This window comes from Podarcis melisellensis (genome assembly GCF_964234715.1).
Source record: "Podarcis melisellensis genome assembly, chromosome: 2".
NCBI lineage: Eukaryota > Metazoa > Chordata > Lepidosauria > Squamata > Lacertidae > Podarcis > Podarcis melisellensis.
Window position 1 is genome coordinate 92,281,767 of NC_138529.1, and position 24,241 is coordinate 92,306,007.

Sequence of the window (24,241 nt, forward strand, 5' to 3'; positions counted from 1 at the left end):
TCGAATCTCCGCAATGGGGTGAGCTCCTCTTGCTCGGTCCCTGCTCCTGCCAGACTAGTAGTTTGAAAGCACATCAAAGTGCAAGTAGATAAATAGGTACCACTCCGGCAGGAAGGTAAACGGCGTTTCCGTGCGCTGCTCTGGTTCGCCAGAAGCGGCTTAGTCATGCTGGCCACATGACCCGGAAGCTGTACGCCGGCTCCCTCGGCCAATAAAGCGAGATGAGCACCACAACCCCAGAGTCGGTCACGACTGGACCTAATCGTCAGGGGTCCCTTTACCTTTACCTTTATTCTTTATGGCTACTTTTTGATGTTGTAGTTATGTATTTTTTCGTGTTGTAAGCCACCTTGAGCATGGTTAGAATTGTGGAAAGGTGGCATACAAATAAAATTATGTTATATACAGTGCTTTTTTCTGGGGGAACGCGGGGGTACGCATGCCCCTAAACATTTTGTGAATCTTTGTCCATTTACTGTATTTATTTTTCCCAATTTGAAGTACAAAATGGTGATTTTCTTGAGTCAAAATGAGAGTATCCTTATACATTTTTTTAAAGAAAAAAAAGCACTGGTTATGTGATATCGAAGGTCTCCCTATTTATTGCTTGTAACATTGGGGGAGAAACATACATAATAATAGCTATGAGGGGTTGATATTGGGAAAGCAACGCAAGGGAAGGGCTAATATTCCCTTCCCTAAGGGTCACAAAAGTCCTGATCCAATTCTTCCCTTTCCCCATGAAAATGCAAAGGAAAGTCATCTACTTTGCCCTATGTTGAAAGGTCCTGTTTGTGGAACGCAATGTTTAAATGTGCCCTTCAACAGTGTGGACATCTGCACGGATGTGTTTTCAGAGTGACAGTGAACCAGGGGAGGTCTGCAGCTCAGTGGAAAAGCACAAGCTTTGCAGTCAAAGGGAATGGCTTCAGTCCAGGATAAGGCTGGGAAACACCATTTCTGAAACTCTGGAGAACCACTTCCAGTCAGTACTGGAAGTGACAACACTGAGCTATATTGAGAAAAGGTAGTTCCCTATGTTCCTGACTGGCACTTGAATTTAGATAATAGTATCTGCACTTTTTAAGCCAGGAATGATCAGCTGTTGTCTCATAACCGCCACCCCAAAAACAAAATTAAAAAAAACCAAATTAACAGGCTTTCTAGCAGGTTTCAACAGATAAGCAGCACAATCTGTTCATGCATATTGTTGCATATCAGTATTGGGTATATATATATATATATATACAGTATATGTACAACTCAAAAGAAAGAAAAAAAGAGAGAGATGCAAAGGAATGTTGAAAACATTATTGGTAGAATGTCCAGAAACCATAGATAATTATTTCAGGGACACATGTGGCCCATAGGCCAAAATCTGGTAAACCGCATTGTACATGCTTAATGAATTAACAAGGTGAGGGTTTGTTTCTTTTTACTTGTTCTGGCTACATTAATTAACAAAATAAAATACCTCATAATCTGAACATGTGATGATATCAGCAAAACACGACTTGTATTTGGTGGGTTTATTTGACTGGTTTGTTCAGTTCTGACCTACTCAAAATAAGTGTACATCTGGCCTACTGGATACAAAATGTAGATTTAGAGCTGTGCTTTCACCACTAGAGGTCCTTCCAGGACAACTATGAAATTATGTGCAGAACTGTAAGGCTGCTTATATCTTACTGACATAGAAAGTCATTCCAGTTTCATAGAATCATAGATCTGTAGAGTTGGAAGAGACCCCAACAATCATCTATACCAGTCACTGCAATGCAGGAAACTTTGGCCCAATGTGGGGCTCGGACCCACAGCTCTGAGACTAAGAGTCTCATGCCATACCGACTACCAGTTTTCCAATTTTATCCCTTTTGTAGCAGTCCAGAGGCTGCTGGACTAGTTTCATGCTGACTGAGTCTGATGGTAGCTGGAGTCTGACAACTTCTGGAGGGCCAAAGATTAGTCACCTGTGCTTCAAGGACTCATGCAACATCTTGCCAAGGTCAACAAGAGATATTCTATTGACCCCATTAGGAAAAACTAGATATTTTCAGCAAAATACAGGGACAACCAATGGGTTGTAGGACTTACAATGTGCCACTGCCAAAAGAATCCTTAATCCCATACTCTACTTTTCTAGTTGACTGTACCAGGATAGGATTGCATAGTGATTTATATGTATATTTTATGGTTCTGCACTGGGAAGTTTCTGAAGGGTTCAAGTGGGCAGAAAGGCAGTCTGCAAATACATGAATTTTTTTTAAAAAATTGTTTATGTAATGCTTTTAGGGCAACTTTCATCAAGCTGGTGCCCTCCTGATATCTGGGTCTATGACTTCCATCAGACTCAGCCAGCATGGTCAATAGTCAGGGATCATGGGAGCTGTAGTCCAAAATATCTGGAGACTATACCAGGTTTGGGAAGCCTGGGTTTCACTCAATGCACATTATCCCAGTAGTGCTCAGCACTGTTAGGTAGATCTGCATTGGCTTGGAGGAAGAGAAGCTTCCTCCGATGGAGGCACTTTCTCTGTCACAGGGTGCGACTTTTCCCAATGGACACTTCTCCGAATCCATTATGTCTGTGTTGCAATTTTTTTAAAAAAAAATGAGGCCATGAGAAAGGCAAGTGGCATGCCTCACAGTATGTGATACTGTCTCCAACGTCCACCTGCTAAATGGCATAGCATAACTCCCTAAACCCAGGGTGCCGCTAGGAACATAGGAAGCTAACATATACTGAATCCCTCCAGTTTAATCATGTCTGTATTAATCTCCCAGACAGGGGACACTGAGCCCAACTTGGAGACACCAGGGATTGAACCTGGAACCTTCTTCATGAAAGCAGATGTGTTCTGCTATTGGGCTACAGCCTCTCGCTGATCCACTGTCAGTCTGAAAACAACACATACAAGTATGGTGTAAAACGTGCTTGCTTCGGCAGCACATATACTAAAATTGGAACAATACAGAGAAGATTAGCATGGCCCCTGCGCAAGGATGACACGCAAATTTGTGAAGCGTTCCATATTTAATTTTTTTTAAAAAAGTATGGTGTAAAACATCCCATTCCACTTATTTGTTGCTGACCCAGGAACTCCTGTATGTCCAAGCTTGCCTATGTTATTACTCCTGCAAAAGGGGTGGTGATATTTTAAACACTCCTGTGAAAATCAATGGGAAGTCTCATATAAGACCTCACTGTGCCTGGCTCTCTGCTGCAGAGGATTACAGCACAAGAAACAACTACAACTATTTGATGCCAGAATCAACAGTCATTAGAAGCTGCCTGTAGCGTTTGCCCCTCTTAGGTGTATGACATCATACTGGGTTCATAAGGAAAGGGTTAACTAATTGTCAAATGACTAACCAATGGGAACCCAAGGGGAGGAGTTAGAGTTAGAGTTAGGGTGGTTGAGAAGTCAGTCAGGAGTTAGAGAAGAGACAGAGAGGATAAGTCTGATGTGGGAGAGTGAGAGAATCTGTAAAGAGGACTCAGTCAAACAGTTGATATAATCAGTCAGAAGGTATTAGGAAGGTATAGGCCGGTAAAGAAACTAAAGTTAAGAAACTGACAGGAATATTATCTGAGAAACCATAAACTTGTTAATGCTTATAAAATAAACTTGCTTATTTGGTTCAATTTTAACAACTGTCTGGACTCAGTGTTTTACCCGAGAGTAACGGGTTGGTGCCAACGGGGAAGCGGACACAGTGGTGGCACAGGGATCAATAGATCGTTAAACGCCCATGTGTGATCGCCACACTGCCCATTAAGGAAGGACCATAAGTGCACAATCATGTTCCCATGAATAAAAATTATTTATGTAAAAAGAAAGCAGAATAAGAAGAAAACTCTCATTTGTTACCTCCCATCCTCTGTGTCATTCTTTACAAGCTCCTCTCCGTCCTTTCTCCAAGAGATTTGAAAGTGGTGTTTCAAATGGGAGTCAAACTCAGCATGGCATTTCAATGCAACTGGATGTGATTTCAAAATTTGTGGGTTCTTCGGCAGAACAGATATTTTGGTAGCATCTAGTAAGTGAAGAAAGACATTTGTCGTTTGTTCATGTATACAATGAGCAAATTGCTTTACAGTCCTTGTGCCATTCCTTCGCATAAGAATAGGGGAGCTATCAATCCCGGTTTCCATATGATAATGATGCATTACACTTCCTTTGAGAAATTTCACCTGTCTTATTGAAATACTTTTGGCTGCCCTTGTATAGTTCACCCAGGAATGACTAGCAGCTTTGCTTCAAATTTTGGTTTAGGTAAACTCCAAGGATAACAGAGGGTTGTACAGATTTTGCAGAGAAATGTCACTGTTCCTTTTGAAACCCTTTACTTTCCCCTTGACATTCCTCAGAAGCACTAAATTAGTTTCACATTTTATAAGTGAGCCAGAGTTATTTGGCCATCATTCATTGTTCAGACTGACTCCTGAAAAGCTCTCCAGTGAAACATATGAGAACAGGGATGAGTGAATCTGTCGATTTTGGCTTTTCTGGGTTTCTTGCTTTCTCAGTCTTAAGTTCGGTCCTCCATATTTCTGTATACTTTAAAAGAAATCCTTGTGCAAGTTTTTCCCATAATATACACATTTTTGTATGCCATTGTTTCTTATACAGATTTTTGCAAGCCATTTCCCCTAATAAAATGCATTCTGTACGATTTCCCCCTCCATTTTTACGTCATCAATCAGTTGAAGAACTGAATCACAAAATATGGATAGCTGCAAATTTGGAAACACAGCTTTGTTTTGGTTCACAAGTTGTTACAGAAAATGTGATTTGGATACACTCGCATTAAAATTCAAACTGAATTGAATTCTTTTGCCATCCCTAGAGTGAAAGACACACCTGTGGTGTGGGATCTCAGTTATTCACACGTTTGCCCCTGCAGTGTGGGATGGCACTGCGCTATGAGTAGGAAATATAGCAAGGCCCTTTATGAAATTCATAGTTCCTGAGTTCCCATCCCACCTCCAGTTTAGCCAAATCATGTCCCACCTGTCCTTTGCTAAGAACAGTAGAGAAGGGAGAGAAGGGAGAAGGGAGAAATCACAAAAGGCAAATGGTTCATGGTCCCTTGACCCACCTCCCATGAATTGAAAGCACTGGTGTGAAGATGAGCAACATTTTACTCAATGTCAGCAAATGTGATTAATTTGCTCTTGTGGATATGTGACCTAGGAAAGCAATAGGTTCACAAATAACTTTTGCTGATCTACTAAAAAAAAGTGCTGGCACATAGAATCATGCAGTTGGAAGCGACCTTAGAGGTCCAACCCACTGTTCAATTCAGGATGCAACTACGGCGTCCCTGAAATTGGGTTGTCTGCTTAAATACCTCCACCAAAGACGAGCTGCTACCTCCCAAGGCAGTCTGTTCCATTCACTGTGTAAAATAGTGTTTCATTGAGGAAACTCCACAACCATTATTAATATCAGCATCAGGTCTCTCCTTTTGAATGGGGAACATCCCCAGCCTTTAAATCAGAAACAATATACAATTATGCCAATTTTCTAAAGTGCAAACAGCATTATACTGCATTACACATATTTTGCTGCATTATGCAATTATATTTGTGGTTTTGAATAGGGAATGTTGTGAGTTAAGCACATCCATTAAGAAAATTGCATAGTTGCTTCTGATGCAATGCGTGATACCATTGTTTGGGGTGATGGAATTGTCTTCAGAATTAAACGGGGCGTTTTTCACATCTATACATGAGGCTAAAGCAATCAGATTTTTAATTGTAACTTGTGTTCATAGGAAGAATTACTTCTGACAGTAAGGGTGGCAGTGATAGCACGTCTCCCAGCAGAATTTTTCACCCAGCAAGTATAAGACCCAGCATCTTCCTTTCTCGTTACTCTGATTTCCAGGGTTCCATTCTGATCAGGATCAAGGTGCTGCATGTCGTAATCTTTAGTCCTAGGAAGTAAACCAGAACCACAAGTTATTTCATGCGGTTAGAGATTATGAGAATGTCAGGGCAGCCAGGTCTTAGCTTAACTACCATGATAGGAAGCAGAAGCAAGGCAATGGCTATAAATCAATATAGACATTTCTTTCTTTCAGTCTGAAAAGATGCTACAGCTCATAAATGAAGAAAGACTTGTCTTTGAATGAAGTGGAATTACATACTTTTGAATTAAGGTCACACTCACACCGTGCTTTTAAAGTACATGGCTTCACCCAAAGAAAGCCAAAGTTAGTTAAGGGTGCTGTGGAGTAAACTACAGTTCCCATGAGTCTCATAACTGTTAAAGTGCAATAAATGCACTTTAAATGTACGGTGTGGATTTTGCCTTAGATTTCATTTTCCCAGAAATGGTTTTCTTCACTGTCAGAATGAATATGCACCTTCTTCCCACAGTGGCCATGTCCCGAAATTTCTCACCACCACATCAGAATATCTAGGATGATTGGCTAGTTCCATACTCTAACAACAGATTCTTCTTCTTATGGTTTTGTGTCAAACCATAGTGCGCTTTTAAATGCATTTTTGAGTGCTACTCAACAATATTTTCATTTAATTAAATTCAGTGTATTTGTTTTGAGCATTAGACATCGCAGAATTCCAGGAGTGGGATTTCTGGATCCTCCTTAATCAATACTCCTCATAAGCATATTTATGGCCAAGAGTTGGCATGCAAAGCCTCTGCTTTTTGCTGCGGGCAAGTCTTTATGTGAGAAAAGATGTTCAGCTTTAGACCCAGCTTTTGCTGCTCCTGCCTTCTCCTTCTGCTGCATATGTTTTGTGTAAGACAATAAGGAGGGAAATAGCAGAGGTGCAGGGTGCCTTTCAAGAATTTTCTGTGTATACTTACAAAGCCTTGGTCCTTCATAAATATCCACTTGCAGGTGAAGACCCCCGAAACCACCCCCAAATGAAGTCACAATAGACACAGATTTTAGTTTAAGGTTTTTAGCATTAAATTTGGCTACAACTTCATTGATTAAAGCATGTGAGTGGTTGCTTAGGCATTAGTTCCAGACTACCTGAACAGGACTGACACTGGGCACCACCATATGTCGGTAAGGGAAAGCATCCTGGGGGAGCAAGAACTCCTTACATCTCACAGCTCACTCCAGACGCTCCAGCTCACTCCAGATGCTCCCAGAGGCTCTGGTGTGGCCCTAGCCCCTTGACAGGGTTCGGACAAAAGCAAGGTGAGCCCCTGGATTTCTTTAATGGAATTCCCTAGCAGCAGCAATGGAGGGTCAGGCACAGCCAACCACGTCCCCTCCCCAAAACATTGAACCAAATGCCTAACTGCCAACCTTACAAAGTTGTGACGATTTGCTACATGGTAGGCAAAAACCAAGTGGCACCAGCCAATCAGCCAAATGGCAAAATTCCTACCGGGCCCCTGCTCCAAAACAGACGACCCCATGACAGGCATAGCAAGGTCATAAGAACAACCCTAAATATAGGGAGAGGAGGGCAGGTGATCTGCTGCACGTCGCAAGAAAGTGAAACTCTCCAGCAATGTGCAGCAGCTTAAGTAGCCCCTCAGAAGCCAATAGCCAACCCAACTGGCCAAATTTCTGCCCCATCAAGAGAGGGGCAACCAATGGTGCATTGTGGCCATCCAAATGGTCCCACCCCACAACAGGGAGGCAGTTTTTGGTTATCTCACTGCAACACGTGCCCTTCATGATGGAGGACCCAACTTACAATAGTGACTAAGTTTATTGACCCATTTTGGGGTGAATGGTAAGATGTTTGCATTTCCTTCTCAACCTCGTTCTCTTTCTCTGGATTATCAGGTGTCTAGTGGTTTGGTTTAGGGTACTCAATCAGTTGTAGCAACTCAGAGGAGCTGCTGCTAGCTTTTCATGGAAACCAAGATTATAACCAATCAGGGTTATACTTTGGCCAACAGGGCCTCTTAGAGGGCAATAACAGATCCTGAGTAGGAAAATGGGCCTAGTACACAACAAAGTTCCCTAAAGAATGAAGAAACACAAGTTAAATTCTGAAGTGTTCTTTGTTATCTTTTCAAAACTAACATTTGCTTTTTATTAAGCCATCTAAATTGCACCTGAGCAAGAAAAGCCTCTGAGCAAACTAAGCTCTGTTGACCTTTGCCTTCCTGAAAATAAAGGAAATGGAACACCACCTCATGGGGGACCTTATCATTTCCATTGCTAACAAACAATGTGGGATTTCATTAACCTTGGCATATTATTCTTTGAAACTTTTGAAGTATAAGTATATTTGGATCATCTTTGGCATCTTATGACAGCAATTTTTATTGGATTGGTTTTTTTAAAAAAAAATCAATAGAGATTTAATGCAACTACATCTCTGCAGCCAGAAATGCCAACAGCAGCCTATGAACATGAGGAAAGAACTAAAATGAGCTTACCAAGTAACATCAGGTGATGGGACAGCAAAAAACTGACAGTACAGGCGGCTTGGGTAACCCACAACCGCAACATATTCTTCACCATCTGAAGTTAACATTTCTGGAGGAATGTCTGCAAATGTCAACCACAACGAAAAAAGTTAGAACTACAGATCTATAAATAGCTTGGATTTAGAAACACCTGCCATCCCATGGGGTTGGGAAAACATTGTTGTCTAGAATCCAGCAAAAGTTAGTTGCACTTAGGAGTAGGCTCAGATGTTTACAAATCACTTGCTATTCAGACCAGGGTGGGGGGACACTTTTTTGTAATGGTCAGCCTAATCTAAGATCATACTCACTGGCCAGAGGAAGAATGGCTATTGAGACAGGACATCCCATCTGTCCCTTTGAGCAAGAGATCCCCTATCTTTGTGGGCAGCAGTAACAACTCGTGAGGCAGCTTCTTGGAGGAAGAAAGCAGCAGCAAACAAGACTAAGGGGGCAGAACTGGTGCAACCATTAGGCAGAGTGAGCGGCCACCACAGGCAGCAGATGCTGGGAAGAGCAGCAGCGAGTGGTTGCAAGACAGAGCTTGGATGCCATGCGGACTGACTAGCACCCCTCAAGCAAGCCTGCTGCCCCCTCAGGTGCACTGTTGTATTGCTGCAATCTGGTCAGATTATGGACTCTGAGTGAGCCAACTCTGCTGACGGGACTTTCATGCCTTGGCCAGAAGGTGTTGCAAGATAGCAGCTGCTAGCTTAGGCATGTGGTTGCTGAGTGGCTAGCAGTGTCCAGTGAAAAGTACTGAAATCGTGACCCATTCTAGACCATGCTTGTTATGTGTTGACCAATCCCGTGCCTCTGTTGACCAATCTCTCATAAGGAGATGGGAATCCTCTCCTCCTTGGGTATTGGTTAGTCGGTTAACTAAGGGTTTCCCATTGGAAGCTGCCTCTAGACCAGGAGTAGGAAACCTTTAACAGCCCATAGGCCACAAACTTCCAGGAGGGACATGTCCATGGTGGGAGGAGCCAGAAGCAAAAGTAGGTGGAGCAACAAATGTACATTTAACCTTTGGACAGTAGGCTTGTTTCTGCATAGACCCCCAACACAACCCATCTGTCCACGCAAGCAAGAAGCATTGCCAGAATTCAAGGACACATTTCTTGCCATGCAGAAACACTCAAGGTGGGTGCAAAAGATGGCTGGGGAAGGGATGGGGCCTGTGGAGGGCAGGAGAGTAAGACCTGGAGGACTGCTTTCGGCCCCTGTGCCTGAGGTTCCCTCTCTTTGCTTTAGACCTTCAGCAAATTGCCTCATGAACTGCCACCTGGGGTATGGAGGGAATTCCCCTTCTGCCTCCTTGTTAATGCCAAAATCTTAAATCAGGGGTGCCCAAACTTTTTTCAAAGAGGGCCAGATTTGATGAAGTGAATATGCGTATAGGCTGACCAAGTTGTTGAGCTTTTTTTAGGATTTCACCCCAGGACATATACTGCCACAGGGGCTGAAATAAATTGACCAGCAGGCTGGATTAGGTCCCTGAAACGGACTTTGGACATGCCTATCTTAAATATTGTCACAAGCCACTCAGAGCCTTCTGAAGCAGTTTTGTATAATGGAAAGAAGGAATGGAATAATATCATAAGACAGAAGGGAGTCCTACCCATTGCTTCCTTGGGGCAGATGACAGCACTCTTTCCAGTCACCATACTCGTATGAGTCACTACTAAAAAAATAAAGCCACTAGCTGTGCCCAAGGATCTTCCAGGTGAGATGCTCTTTCATCTCCTTGGTCCTATTGTTATCAAAGTTGGAAGAGAAACTGAGCCCTAGAGTGGCCTAGTTTACTTGGGTAGTTTCCTTATACTGAGTCAGACCACTGGTCCACCTAGTTCAAGATTGTCTTCTGTAATGACTGGCAGTAGCTCTCCAGGGTTTCTGACCTGGATCTTATGGATTCAGGGACTGAATCCAGGGTCTTTACATGCCGAGGCACTCTTCCACTGAACTCCATGCATGTTGCGAAAAGCTGGAAAGACTTACTAAGCACATTGATGTTTGCTGTGGCGAGGATGGTGCCGTGCTTGTTTGTAGCCTCACACTGGTACACGGCACTGTCTTGCAGCTCTAGGTCAGTGACGCTGATCTCCCTTGTTGAAAAAACAGCCCTGTTGGATTTTATTTCTGCCTCTGCCAAAAACAATAGGATACAGGATCACAGTAAGCCAAACGGTGCCTTCCTGGGAATGTGGGCTTTCAGAGAGAAGCTCTTGTCCATTTTGCCCGTTGTTGTTGTTACTACTACTACTACTACTACTACTATTCCCAGCAGAACAAACTGGGTGTTTTGCACCTTGTCCTTACCATCAAGAGACCTGCCATTCACTTTCCACTTTATCGTTGGCTCAGGATAGCCAATGGCTTGGCACAACAGTACAAAACTTTCGCCGACACCGTAAACTCCACTTTTGGGTTTCGTTACCCATATGGGTGGCTCTGTCGAGAAAGAAAAGAGTCATCTTTCAGCCATGGCTGTGAGTCAAAGACAGACAGACACATGATTAACATCACCACCACAACCACAGTAAGGCACCTAAAATGATGAAGCGCTTTACAATTATAGAATGTCTATAGAAATTGCATATAATATAGTCTGCAATTAGGCAAAATAATAATAATGGAAAAAATGGCCCATATAGTATCATTCAAGTTACACATTACATCAATAGTTACCAAACTTATTCAGACCACTGCCCCTTTGGTTCCATAAACTCATTGGTGCCCCTTACCCTACCCTATAAATAGCATTATTCAGAGTAGCAGTTTGCACTACCCACTCAGGAAAATAATAACACAATAAAATTTGAAACAACAACCATTTAATTGCACACTTATTCAAAATCCAGTTAAAACTATGTAGTTTATTAATTTAACAAACTTGATGAACCTGATGCAGTGGTTTTCAAATACTGAAAGCCATTTTCACCTCTAGCGCCGCCTGCTGCTCACTTACCTGTTAAAGTCGCCCTAGGTAATCCTACTGCCCACCTTGGGAGCTACTGTGCTATATGCAATAGTCATGACCAGCTGTATTTTTCTTAGAAACCGCTGGGAGAATCTGATTTGGATTGGCAGAATGGTTTTTCAAAAATACACATTTCTCACCCACACAGATTTCACAATAAAAACTCTCCATTCCCCTGAAGCTCCTGTTAGACACGGAGGATGAAATATATAGGCCCCCACATTGTACCTGTGTGTTTTCTTCTCTGTGGCTAATAGAAGCTTAATATAGCAGAAAAGTTCATGGGGGAATCAATGCGGAGTACAGGTTTTTAGATCCTTTCCCCCATAAACCACAGCCTTCATCCAAATCCCCTTCACTGTAACCATTCTCTTAAGAGAAGCTGTCCTTATGGTTAGCATGTTGAACTATTACCTAGGAGAGTGGGCTTCAAATCCCCACTTGGCCATGAAATTACTGGATGACCTTGGGCCAGTCAACCATCTCTTAGTTTAACCTATCTCACAAGGTTGTTGTGAGGATGAAGTGGGGAGGAAGAGAACCATGTATACCACCTTGAGCTCCTTGGAAGATAAAAGTGGTATATAAATGTAATAAATAAAAATAATAAATAAATAAAAGAAGGAAGCTGTCAGGGAACTGCCATCAGCTCAGAGGCGAGAGGTGGAAGGGCAGTTGGGTTACAGGGAGCCTCCGAAGATTGTGTGAAGCAGCTCTTCCTCCGGAGAGGAGGGAGGCCCCGCCTCCAGTGGGGAAGGGATGCAGGGATCGGAAGATGCTAGAGAGAGCCGCAACACCAAGCCTGAGCAAAGCGAGGCGGAGGCAGGTTCCCTTTTGCCCAGCTGGTTTATGCGCAGAGAGGGAAGGCGTAGGATGGGAGTCAAAAGACTGCTATGCTGGGGAAAGTTTAAGGACCACCCACTCCCAGATTCTGCTAGCGATTGAGCAGACATGGACTTGAGACGCTCTGCACTGTAAAGGTTTTGTACAGATAATAAAGCCTGGAAAAGACCGGTGGGAGTTTTGCCTGTTCGCTCTCGAGCAACCACACCGGCACCTGACAGAAGCCTTGAAGGCCAGTGGTGGAGCATCTCCTTTGCAGGTTCAATTCCTGGCATCTCCTCTGTCTGTCTGGAATTGTGGAGAGATGCTTTTAGTTTGTGAAAACAGTGCTGACCTAAATGACCAATGCTCTGACTGAGTATAAAACGGCTTCCTGTGTTTCTAAATAATGTGTAGCTTGGCCTTAAAAAATAGTAATAATTGGCCTGGGGGAGGACCAAAAAGAGCTATGCAGCTAAAAATTCCCCTAAGGAAATATTAATTCCTTCTTTTATTCTAGGTTACCAGCAGATGGCACTCTCTGGCAATAACTGCAAAAGGAAAGGAAACTCAAAAGGCTGTGCTTTTACACCTCGTGATGCTATTAGCATTGTTATTACCTTTTCAGCTCTGCTTGTATCAAAGGAGAAAGGGTGGGGAAGCAGACATAAGAAATCCTGTGATTTGTTACCCCAAACCCCGTTCACTGCATCTTCAGTGACAATGGCAATGATTGCAATGTTTGTTGTTGCTTGCAGGGGTTGCCTAGTTTCCTAACACTGGGTGACCCTTTCCGAAATCATGAAAGGAAGTTTGAAACATGCAGAGCAAGCGAAGTAACAGTACGCACAATGGCAAGCAGGTGGAGGACGGTATTTTCTGCTCCCGGAACAACTTGCATTTACAATCAAACATTGTGATCCTTAGGGCCGTGAAGTAGTCCTGGGACTGGAAAGCAGAAGGGAAGCACCTCTGGCTTCTGCAGCTGGCCAGGGTCAGGCCATGATACCCAGAAAGGCAAGCAGGAAAGCCACCCGGCCTAGCACACCAGCCAGACAAGGAGCAGCCGCAGAGTGTTTGCCTTTCTGCTTCCTCCCTCCCAAATCTTAAGACTGTAAGAAGATCTTGTTGGGTTGGGCCAGTGGCCCATGTAGTCCAGCATCATGTTCTCACTATGCCTGTCCAGATGACTGTGGGAAGTCCACAAGGAATACTAGCTGTGCCACATTCCTGACAATTGCTTACCGGGAAGGAGAGGAGGGGCAGGGCTTCAGAGTGATTGGTGTTCCGCAAATCCACTGGGGCAATCAATCTGGCACTCCTGCATCATGCTGACCACAGCAATGCCTTGACCCTCTCCAGAGCAACAGCCACTCACCTGCTATGAAGCTAGCATAGCAGCTTTATCCCACCTGAGCAGTGCCTGAGTGCAATTGTGCTCATCCCCACTTGTGATTCCTTGGAGCTGCCTCCAACCAGTGGCATAGCATGGGTTGCCACTGCCTGGGGCAAGACACGTATTGTGCCCAGTAACCAGTGACAGCACTGGCATAGCAACTGCAACCTACCAATTTCTCCCTTTCCACCTTCAGTTCAATGTGGATCGCAGCTACTGCCACCCCCAACCCAACATTAAAAGAAAATATATAAATAGTCTTAATGGAAGAAGCAAAGGCTTTGGGAGGGGAAAGGGTGCGGGAGTGCAATCGTAGGACTGGGGTTGGTGGTATTTGAGGTGCTCCCTGCCTATAGAAAGAGGCAGAGACTGAGAGGAGGCTATGTTTTTCTTTTCTTGAAATTTTGCACCCCTAATAGTTTTGCATCTGCTGCTACTGGCCACACTACACCACTGCCTCCAACTGTCCTCCCTGGGACTGCAGAACCAAAAGGAATCCCCATCTATCAGCTGGAGGACTAAGGGCTGGTTGCTGTGTGTGTTTGAGTATATTTGTAACAGAATTCTGAATTTTTTTTGGGGGGGGGCAGCTGGGGATGCCATTACCTGTTGTTTGAAAGCCACCTTGAGAATCATTTGATTGAAAGGCAGAGGATACATCTTCAAAATAAATAAATGATAGATTAACACATTGCAGTCTAAAAACAAGCAGGCACACTTCTCTTCCGGAGTAGGCAAAATGGAAATTCCCAATTCTCAAAGTTGTGCCATAGTGGGCCATAAAAGGTTGACCACACTTAGATCAGGCCCTCCAGCCAAGAGTGGCTCCTCACCCTTGACTCAATTCACTAAGAGATTTTCTAGTAAATGAAACTTGAGAGTGGGAGCAAGGTGTGCTGTGCTAATCATTTAATCTCACCAAACAAATTTGAAAAGAGAGCAGGGAAATTATTATTTACCTCTATAGAAACTGAGCATGCCAGAGACTCACACGTAATCTAGATATACAAGAAAGGAGGGGTTGTAAACTTTTGTCTAACGTTTAACCATCCTGCAATATTTAACCTCAATTATATCCATGGAAAAAAGGAAGAAGAATGTATACATGGCAATCGTAGTGGGTTTGGGCACTTTCTGGGTTGTATCCAATGTTAGTCCTGCTTAGAGCAGAATCACTGAAGTTAATAGCCCTGTCTAACTCCAAGTTCATTGATTTCAACATGTCTACTCTGAGCAGGATGAGTATTGGACACAACCCATTTCTATAAACCCACAAAAAAAGCCAAGCAGATTTCTCGGCAGCTAAAAAAAAGGTGAGAAATGACTCATCTACATTTGGCACTATCCTAATCTTAACTACAAGAAACATGTTGCAAGCAATGGATTGATCAGCCTACAGTGATTTTGGAAACTCAGTCCATGGATGCTTTTGAAAAATTGTTGGACATTCTTTTAAGTGATCAATCCCCCTTCAACTAGCTTTAGCAAGTTGCTTCTTGGCATTCCATGCATCCACTTGCACAATGCCTAAACCTGATGTCAGGAGTCAGTTTTCTCTTTTAAATAATAGCTCGTTAAAAAAAATAAAAAAATCTGGGAACCTAACCAACATGGGCTTATTGGTGCTTTTCAGTAGTTTAGTGTTGGTTGCTTGTTTACAACCACAGGAAAATTTGGCTTAAATACTAAGATTGCTTTCAAAAAGTACTCCCATTAGTCTAAATCTCTTGCCTTGTTTGTAGCTCAAGAGGCATTAGGATATAAGAGGATTAATCTTGAGAACTATGAGAGTTCTCGAGCTCCCTGTTAACCATCACCTTGTCTTGCATACCTGCGCAAGGGTCAGGCACAATTAGAGTCTTTGTACACAGAAAACACCCTGTTACTGATTTCGGTGCAGCTCATCATGTTAAATCAGGAGTCCTCAGCCTTTGGGGGCACCAGGGAAATCTAAGAAACTGTGGTGGGAACAATAAAATACCCATTTCACAGAAGAAAAGGGTGAACCCCTCATCCAAAGCAGGCAACATACCTATACACTCCCCATAAAAACAAATGACACATAGACGAAGAAGGCAACCTTCCACAAAATAATCCAATATCTCTCCCCGAAGCAAAAAAGAGAGGAGAAGAATAAAATAAAATTGGGAGGGTAAAGGGAGTTTTGGCAGGCACCAAGGAGCTGTCGATGGATGCCATGGTGTTCACAGACACCATGTTGGAGACCTCAGCATCGAAGCAAAGAACAACAACTACCGTAAATGGAAATTTTTGCCTGGGATCACTCAACTTCCTACCTTAGCTCTTACAGTTAAGGGAGATTTGGAGAAATGATTGCATAGAATTGCAACTGGAGTGCATAAATGCAGGTCATTTCATACAGTGCATTTAAAGATATTTTAAGTGTACGCCTGGAAATGAAAAACATGTAGCTACTCTCAGAGGTTTGATAGGCTACAGTTCCCTACTGAACATATGCTAAATGATCACCCTACTTTACCATTGTGTGATGTATGAAATGGCCGTATGGCATCCATTATAAACCTAAAACCTAAAAGGATCCTAGTTAAACGGATCCTGGGCACCCACAAACATACACAGACCTCAGTGCCCGTGAACATCTTTTCCACCCTGCCAAACAGGTTATCTGGAAGCATCTTTGGCCACATTTAACAGCCCTTCAGCTTTACTAGATTGGCCATCAGAAGAACTGGGTAGGCAACCTTAGGCATGTGACCTCTAATCAAAAGCCCAGGATTATTAGGAATGACTCCATGCAGAAAATCCCTATGAAAATACCTGTGCAAGAGGGAGGAAGGGGGGATGCTGGGTGACCAAACCATCAATCTTTAGCTGCAAACTCACCTTAAAATGTATAACCAGGCAGCCTTTGTTTCCAAATGATTCTAAGATGGTGTGTGAGAGGCATGCAAGCTGTTGAAAATGTCTTGTGCTTTCAACACAATGACACGATAGAAAACTATGTGAATAGCTAGGCTTTCACTTTTCTGTTATCAGCAGGAGAGAGAACAGACATGGTGCAAAAAGAAGAAATTGTGAGTGCCAGTTACCCACCTCCGGGTTTAATTTATGTTCTATCCGCACCCATGTGCTTGAGAGAAGGGAGCCAGAGCAGCTTAGCCTGGTTGTAACTTGACTGCAATGCCAATGGAATCAATTAAAGCCAGTGAGGTCGGCACAGCTAAGTTCTCTTACACCAAAGGAGCACTGGCCCTTAGCACGTGATGGAGTGGGAAGAAAGGTGTCAGCCCATGATTAATGGCAGTGACATTTTGCCGTTTGGAAACTCAGGAGAGGGAAAAAATGAGTTGGGCTCAATTTCGCCCGGGCTTCCCATAGGTGGGGAGACTCCTGATAATAAACAGAATCCTTGTCAATTCCATTGATCTTATTTAATAGATTTCCATGCTCAGAAAGAGAGGGTGGGGGGAAAACTATCCACACTACTCTGTTTGGGCACAGGGTGGTGGTATGGATGCATTTGCATCTTCTGTGCATCTTAACGAACAGAGGCAATAATTTTCATCTGAATCTGCGGCCATTATTCTATGCCGCTTAATTGCTGCGACTTCCTTGGCATTTGATTGCTTTTGCAGCTCCTGCAGTACGCTTTTGAAGACGGCTTCAGTTTTTCAGTAAAAAAATATTAAAAATCCTCAGCCAGATTGTTAAGATATTCAACGACTGTAGAGACATTCCAAGCCATCTGGAATGATTTCTAAGTCAGCAATTTGCAGTAGTGCAAATTGCCCTATGCACTCTCCCTACCCGCATATCTCTCTCTCTCTCTCTCTCTCTCTCTCTCTCTTTTTCTCTCTCTTTCTCTCTCATACACACACACACCTGTGCAGCATGATAAATGCTATATAAAGTCAAATAGAAAAGCACAGCAATGCTAGTGCTTATTTTCTTTTTCTTTTAAAAAGCGTCCCAGCAATTTAAAAAGTAACAAGAAGATGCATCATAAATATTTGAAATGCTTATTTCGTTCCTGGATTTCCTCTGATACCAGGGAGATGAAAAGAGTGGGATAAATATTAAAATCAAGCAGGAGACAGATGTGTGCAATTTAATGCTCTCTGCGCTCATTTCCTCAGAAGGCCAGGCAGTTTTATTATTTGATATTGCTGCTCACTGCAACTGGCTGGGAACCAAAGTACCTTAAGGACTGTTTTCTGCCATATGTTACCCACCCACCTCCACCCCACCATACTTTGTCCATTATTGGAGGCTTTACTTCAGATTTGTAATCCTTAGAAAGCCCAATGACTAGCTGCAAGAAAACAGGATCTTTTCTGTGGTGGCACCCATCTTGGGGAACAACCTACATCTGTTACATGGCTCTTTTAGGTAGGAAGTAAAAAAAGAAGGTAGGTGGCTGAGACTTGCCTTTATGGCTCACCTTATATAATCATTTGTCTTTGCAGTAGTTTCCACAATGACAGGTGTCCCCTCCCCAAATAATTAGGCATGGCAAAAGACTCCCATTGTGGTCAATTTCAAGCAGGGACATCACATTGTGTGGAGAGTGGAGCGCTAGTCCTTCCTTCATCAGCTACAACCCTTCCAAAAAAATGCTTCCCACAAGGGAGTAGGGCTGGGGGGGGATGCTTTTTCAAGTCCAATTGTTGTTCTGTGTAGAGGTGGGAGGGTGAAACGATTTAAGCCTCACAGGTTACATTGGGCCCAGAGGCCAGAGAGCCCAACCTCAGTGACAAAGGTGGGTCCACATAGTACTATATTTGACACTGTATTTGCCATCTACCTAGATACATTGGCCCAGACGCAACAAACCTCAGTGACAAAGGTGGGTCCACATAGTACTATATTTGACACTGTATTTGCCATCTACCTAGATACATTGGCCCAGACGCAACAAACCCAGTGCGCTAGTAGAAGCCAGTACAAGGACACCTGCTTGTGCTATATAGATCTTCTCCCATTTCGTCCACTTGTGTCACCCAAATCTGCTTTGGCGCATCAGGAGAACCTCCAGAACAGTGGACATGCACAGAGAAGAGCATTCTGTTTTGCAAAAAGAAATGCTTGCACTGGTGGAACAATCATATTGGCCCCATGTGGAGTTCCACCCATTACTTTGTCCATACAACTAACTGGGTGTGTGGGAGGGAATTCCAATGACCATGTCCATATGTTAAAATCTGATGCAATGGTATCTTAGACCTGGGTAGGCTAGCTTCTGACCGAGCCACCTGCATTACTGGACACACATTTGGTGACTGTAAGAAAGGTCTCGACAAGGAGGAGGAGAGCCCCTCCACATCATGCTGAAGAGCTCCTGCATGTTGGGATGTGTGCATAAGGTTCACTCTCATAGTCAGTGGACATGTTCAGTCTGTGTCAATGGCAGGCACATGTGTGAGAGGGCTTACCTCAGCAGCTAGACTGGTGACTGGGAGCAGCCGCCGAGACCATATAAGACCTACATTGGCTCTCAGTACGTTTCAGAGCACAATTCCAAGTGTTGGTGTTGACATTTAAAGCCCTAAAAGGCCTCGACCCAGTATACCTGAAGGAGTGTCTCCATCCGTATCATTCAGCCCGGACACTGAGGTCCATTTCCAAGGGCTATCTGGTGGTTCCCTCACTGAGAGAAGTGAGGCTACAGGGAACCAGGCAGAGGGCCTTCTTGGTAGTGACACCCACCCTGTGGAACATTTTCCCGTCAGATGTCAAGGAAATAAACAACTATCTGACTTTTAGAAAACATCTGAAGGCAGCTATGTTTAGGGAAGTTTTAATGTTTGATCTTTTATTGTGTTTTTAATATCCTGTTGTGAGCCACGCACAGTAGCTGGGTAAGCCCAGCCAGATGGGCAGGGTATAAATAATAAATTACTACCACTACTACATGGTCAGAACTTGGAAGAACTTGGTTGCATGGAAAACCATGCCCATTAAAAGCTACCTCTTCATATGTCAAGTACATCTAAGGTCATTTATATGGTGACTACAAATGTATGCAATGAAATCTTGATGCACATTGGGACAGAAATGGTGGCTAGGATGTGTGTGTGTGTTTAACTATTTTCCTACCTGCGGCTTCTCTGTATTATCCTACCCTACCCACCCCTGCAACTTCCCCTGTGGTAGTGGCTGCCTCTCTATTTTCCATGTGTAGATGCGGCTTTCGACACCTGTGAAGGTATGAGGTAGAAAACTCTCCCTGTACAACTTAAGACGATAATCCCATATTGCTTTATTTGAACTATTTATCTGGAACGGAAGCACTTGAACCTCGATCTTTTTCTCAACCTCAGATAATGCTTCTCCCTTTTGAGGTCTAGCTGACAGCAGTACAGCTGCAATGCTTCTGTGACTTGTTCCAGAAGCAGCAATGAAATGCACGGCTGGAGGACTGTTCCCGTTAAGTGTGTCATTTCAAAGGCTATTCACTGTAAGAACATGTATTTGCTGAGCTTGCAGATTGGTAGAATTACTATAGCAAAATTGCACGACTGAAATCCATTGACGACACAGCACTCACACTGGCGCAACGCAGCACGAGTTCACACTCTCTGCTTAAGTGATAGGAAATAACTGGCAATTCTCTTCCCTGGCTCCCTCCCTCTCTGAGGTAATTTCCTCAGGCGATTAGAAAGAATGATCCATGATGCCAGCATCAGGATAGCATTATCATATTTCTATTTTCAAACTATGGAACCAGAAAAGAATCCAATCACATGGTATCCTTTAAAATCAATGGTTTGTAAACCACCTTAATATTCTGTAAACTGCCCAGAGAACTTAGTTTTATGGGCAGCATAGACACTTAATAAAGCCTTCCCCAACCTCGGGCTCTTCATATGTTTTTAACCACCTGTCCTATCATCCTTAGGGATGCAGGTGGCGCTGTGGGTTAAACCATAGAGCCTAGGACTTGCCGATCAGAAGGTCGGAGGTTCGAATCCGCGCAACGGGGTGAGCTCCCGTTGCTCGGTCCCTGCTCCTGCCAACCTAGCAGTTCGAAAGCACGTCAAAGTGCAAGTAGATAAATAGGTACCGCTCCGGCAGGAAGGTAAACGGCAATTCCGTGCGCTGCTCTGGTTCGCCAGAGGCGGCTTAGTCATGCTGGCCACATGACCCAGAAGTTGTACGCCAGCTCCCTCGGCCAATAAAGCGAGATGAGCGCCGCAACCCCAGAGTCAGCCACGACTGGACCTAATGGTCAGGGGTCCCTTTACCCTTTACCTTTACCTATCATCCTTGTCTACTGGCCACGCTGGCTAGGACTGATGTGAATTGGCGTTCAACAATGAGAGGGTGCAAGGTTGAAACAGGCTACATTACACTGGCACTGCCATCCTATGTGTGCTTTCTTGGGCATGTTATATGAATATAAATAAATACAAGCTATGTCCACCTTGTTTCACACAGAATTTATCGTGAATTCTTGAAGTATTTCTCTTAGACATATGTGGCAGAATCTATATGGGACCAACTGGATAGCTCAGTTGATTAGAGTGTGGTGATGTCAATCCCCATACGGGGCAGCTGCATATTCCTGCATTGCAGGAAGTTGGACTAGATGATCCTCAGGGTCCCTTGCAGCTCTACAATTCTATGATTCAAAGAAGGTTTGAACCATCTGTCAGATGCCCTGAGTGGTTTAACTCCAGTGTAGAACTTGGAAGTTGCACAGAATGTTGATCACATTGTTTTATAAATGTAATCTGCTTTTGAAAATATTCAAATTATTTTTATTTAATTTTTATGGTGCACAGCCTTTTTAAAAATCACTGGTTTAAATAAGGTCTGAGCAACTTGTAATCCACCAAGGTGAAGGCTTCCCACCACCCAGGTGTGTCAAATACTGGGCAAAGAACACGACATAGTTGTTGTTGTGCCAGGAATAACACATGTTTGACAAGCCTGATTTACAGTCTGATATGAATGAGAATAGTAGCACTGCCTGGAAGGATGGAATTCAACTACCAAACATATATCAAACAGCATCATTAATAAGATCACAATACCTTCGACGTCCACTGTGAACTGATGTTTCGTTTCTCCCAAAACATTCTTGGCAATGCATTCATAGACCCCTCCATCATCTGTAGTGACTTGTTCTATCTTCAATATCTTCCCAAAATTCTCTCTGACTCCTCTGTCATCCCTGCCTCTGTCAACCCTTCTCCAGGTTAGATGTGGTGTTGGACTATGGCCAGAAAAGAAGAAACAGGAAAAGATTTAACTTTTTTGAAAAGTGACATTGTCTCCTTTTTAAAACAGCTGGATAGTTTGAATGTTTCAGAGTGTGTGCCTTTGTTCTATCAAACCCTTGACTTCAATAAATCACATATATAGACATATATAAATATACATAATCTGTTAAACCTCAGATAAGAGGCATGCATTGCTTGGAATAGGCATTGCCTCCTCATTAAAGGACACGGTGAATGTGCAAAGCATGGTCCGCTGTCAACAGCATATTGGAAATTGGTTGTAGCACCACAGAAAGGCAATAGCATGTACATAGAGGTACGGAAACTTGTTTCATCCCATTCCATGACAGCTTTTCACAGCTGTAAATGGGGTTAAAGATTTCATCGCGATGACACTAATCAATTCTGTGCTTGCCCAGCCAGAGCTAATTCTCCAGGCAACTGAATATAAAAGAAACTTTGTGTTTTGCAGAATTAATGGGACACTCTCATAACAAAGCAGACAGAAGTTCAGGGCAGGCTGCTAACTTCCCATTCCCAGCTGGCCTCCCCGATGCCAACACACTACATGGCACACATAGACCCAAGTCCTGGCTGTTTACTCTTCTGTCCATCTGTTGAGATGGCAACATGCCAAGACCCAGGTTACTCTCTCCTCCTGGTTCCTAAAATATATTATGGCTTTCCATGAGCAGAATGTTCACAGTACATGTGGCATCTCTTTTCTTCAGAAAGCATAGCTTTCATTCCTCCCCCCGAAACTTCCAAGTTTTCCCTAAGGCTTTATTTATTTTAAAGAATTGCTAATCCACTTAATGTTTGAAAACCTATTAAGCAATATACACAATCACAAAAAGGCAGAACAGTTACAGATATATTTGTGTGTGAGAATATATACATGCATATATAAAAGGAAGAGGTAAAAATAGTAATTCAGACATAACATGATCCAGGTCTCAGCGACATTGGTCAAAAAACAGTGTTTTGAATGTGTGTTTTGAACATGCAACACCAGATGGTGCTGTAGAGCAAAAAATAATTCTTTGTGATTTTCCATAATGCCTCCCCCCTTTTTATAACAATTTAATTTCTGACTTATTTATAGTGGGTTTCTTCCTGTGTGTAGATCCACCCCCATTCTCATGGTGAGGCAAAGCCTGGGCAAATAGATATATCTTTACAAAACATCCAGAACAACTCCTTCAAAGATATATATTCTATGTTCCTTATGACAACGATCAGTGTACTTATATGCTCCTCTAACCTAATAATTAAACAGCACCTAGAAGGGAAAGAGAAAATTCTGTACAGCTTTCCCTCAGGGTCAGGGTCAATGGCAGGCCTGTACAGAGGGGGGATGGGGTGGACCCAGGTACACAAGCTACAGCCTTAGAGGGTTAAGCCAGTCAGGGCCTGCCGGACTTAGGCTTTCACACTAAGTAGGCCCAGTGTCTCACTCTGCTCAAGGACTGACCCTGCTTATGCGACATTTCTTCTTATTGCATGTGCAGCATGCCATATGCAATATTATGGCTGCTAACCCGCTCATGTTCCCCTAAAAGGACGCAAGTTTAAAACTGGAGAAGTGCAGTGCAGACTCACTGCTTCTTGTTGCCTGAAAAGGAGAACAAATGCTGTCCTCTTCCTCACTGAGGCCAACCCTTTAAAAAGGCTTGCTATACCAATCAAATACCAATTGCTGCCTTCATCTATTTGCCCCTCCATGGTCTGGCCTTTCATGCCCAATATGGTCCAGTATTTCATGCTGCATACTAGGGTCAGTCTTGGAAAAGTATATGTATAATTCATAGAACCATTGCCTGGTTACTCCCCCAACTTCACTTTTCTCACGGTGGAAATTGTGAAAAAAAGGGAATACTCACAGTCCTTCAGCAATGCATTCCAGAAAAAGATCAGATCCTTTTATGACAGTCACTTCTGAACTGTGGCCAGAAGACTCAGGTATAACAAGTTTTGGTTTTCTTTCCTTGATTAAATTTGCTGGAAATGAAGTGGGGTGGGGGGAGAGAGAAGTAATTTCAGAGCTTTTGAAATGAGCTGAGCTCTTCCTTATATTTATCATTCATGAGCGATAGAAATTTTAATGCCAATTGATTCCTGTATAGCTAATGCACTGGAAAAAGTGAATGGCATCAAACTAGATCGGCAACAATTTTCTCATTGATTTCGGAGTATGTATTTGGATATACACATCTAAGTCTATATCAAAATGTGGTATTTTAAAATTGTGGATCTATTTTAGGAGTGCAGGAAATATCAGTGGTTTTCCTTCCCTGTAGTGTATGCTAGATATTCACTGCAGACCCTATGTGCCTGCTGATGCAGTTAGGTACCAGTAAAAACAAAAATCAGAGCACATCTGCAGTCTTGCTCCATACAAATTTATCATTCACGT

General features: G+C 43.2%; 1 protein-coding gene and 1 long non-coding RNA gene across 7 annotated transcripts in view; both read right to left on the reverse strand.

Annotated features, from left to right (window-relative positions):
* The window catches only part of CHL1 (cell adhesion molecule L1 like), a 216,862-nt gene that overhangs the window by 32,602 nt on the left and 160,019 nt on the right, over positions 1 to 24,241 (reverse strand). For 5 of the 6 annotated variants that reach the window (XM_081901386.1, XM_081901383.1, XM_081901385.1 and 2 more), the window contains 8 exons: positions 23,709 to 23,826; positions 21,637 to 21,818; positions 14,225 to 14,278; positions 10,740 to 10,871; positions 10,419 to 10,565; positions 8,388 to 8,499; positions 5,792 to 5,943; positions 3,873 to 4,038 (listed from right to left, as the gene is read on the reverse strand). In XM_081901386.1, the coding sequence (XP_081757512.1) occupies positions 3,873 to 4,038; positions 5,792 to 5,943; positions 8,388 to 8,499; positions 10,419 to 10,565; positions 10,740 to 10,871; positions 14,225 to 14,278; positions 21,637 to 21,818; positions 23,709 to 23,826 (1,063 nt within the window). The remainder of the gene's footprint in view (positions 1 to 3,872; positions 4,039 to 5,791; positions 5,944 to 8,387; positions 8,500 to 10,418; positions 10,566 to 10,739; positions 10,872 to 14,224; positions 14,279 to 21,636; positions 21,819 to 23,708; positions 23,827 to 24,241) is intronic. The other variant, XM_081901387.1, reaches the window with a different exon arrangement.
* The window catches only part of LOC309365348, a 110,848-nt gene that overhangs the window by 32,602 nt on the left and 54,005 nt on the right, over positions 1 to 24,241 (reverse strand). The gene's annotated exons all lie outside the window — the stretch shown is intronic.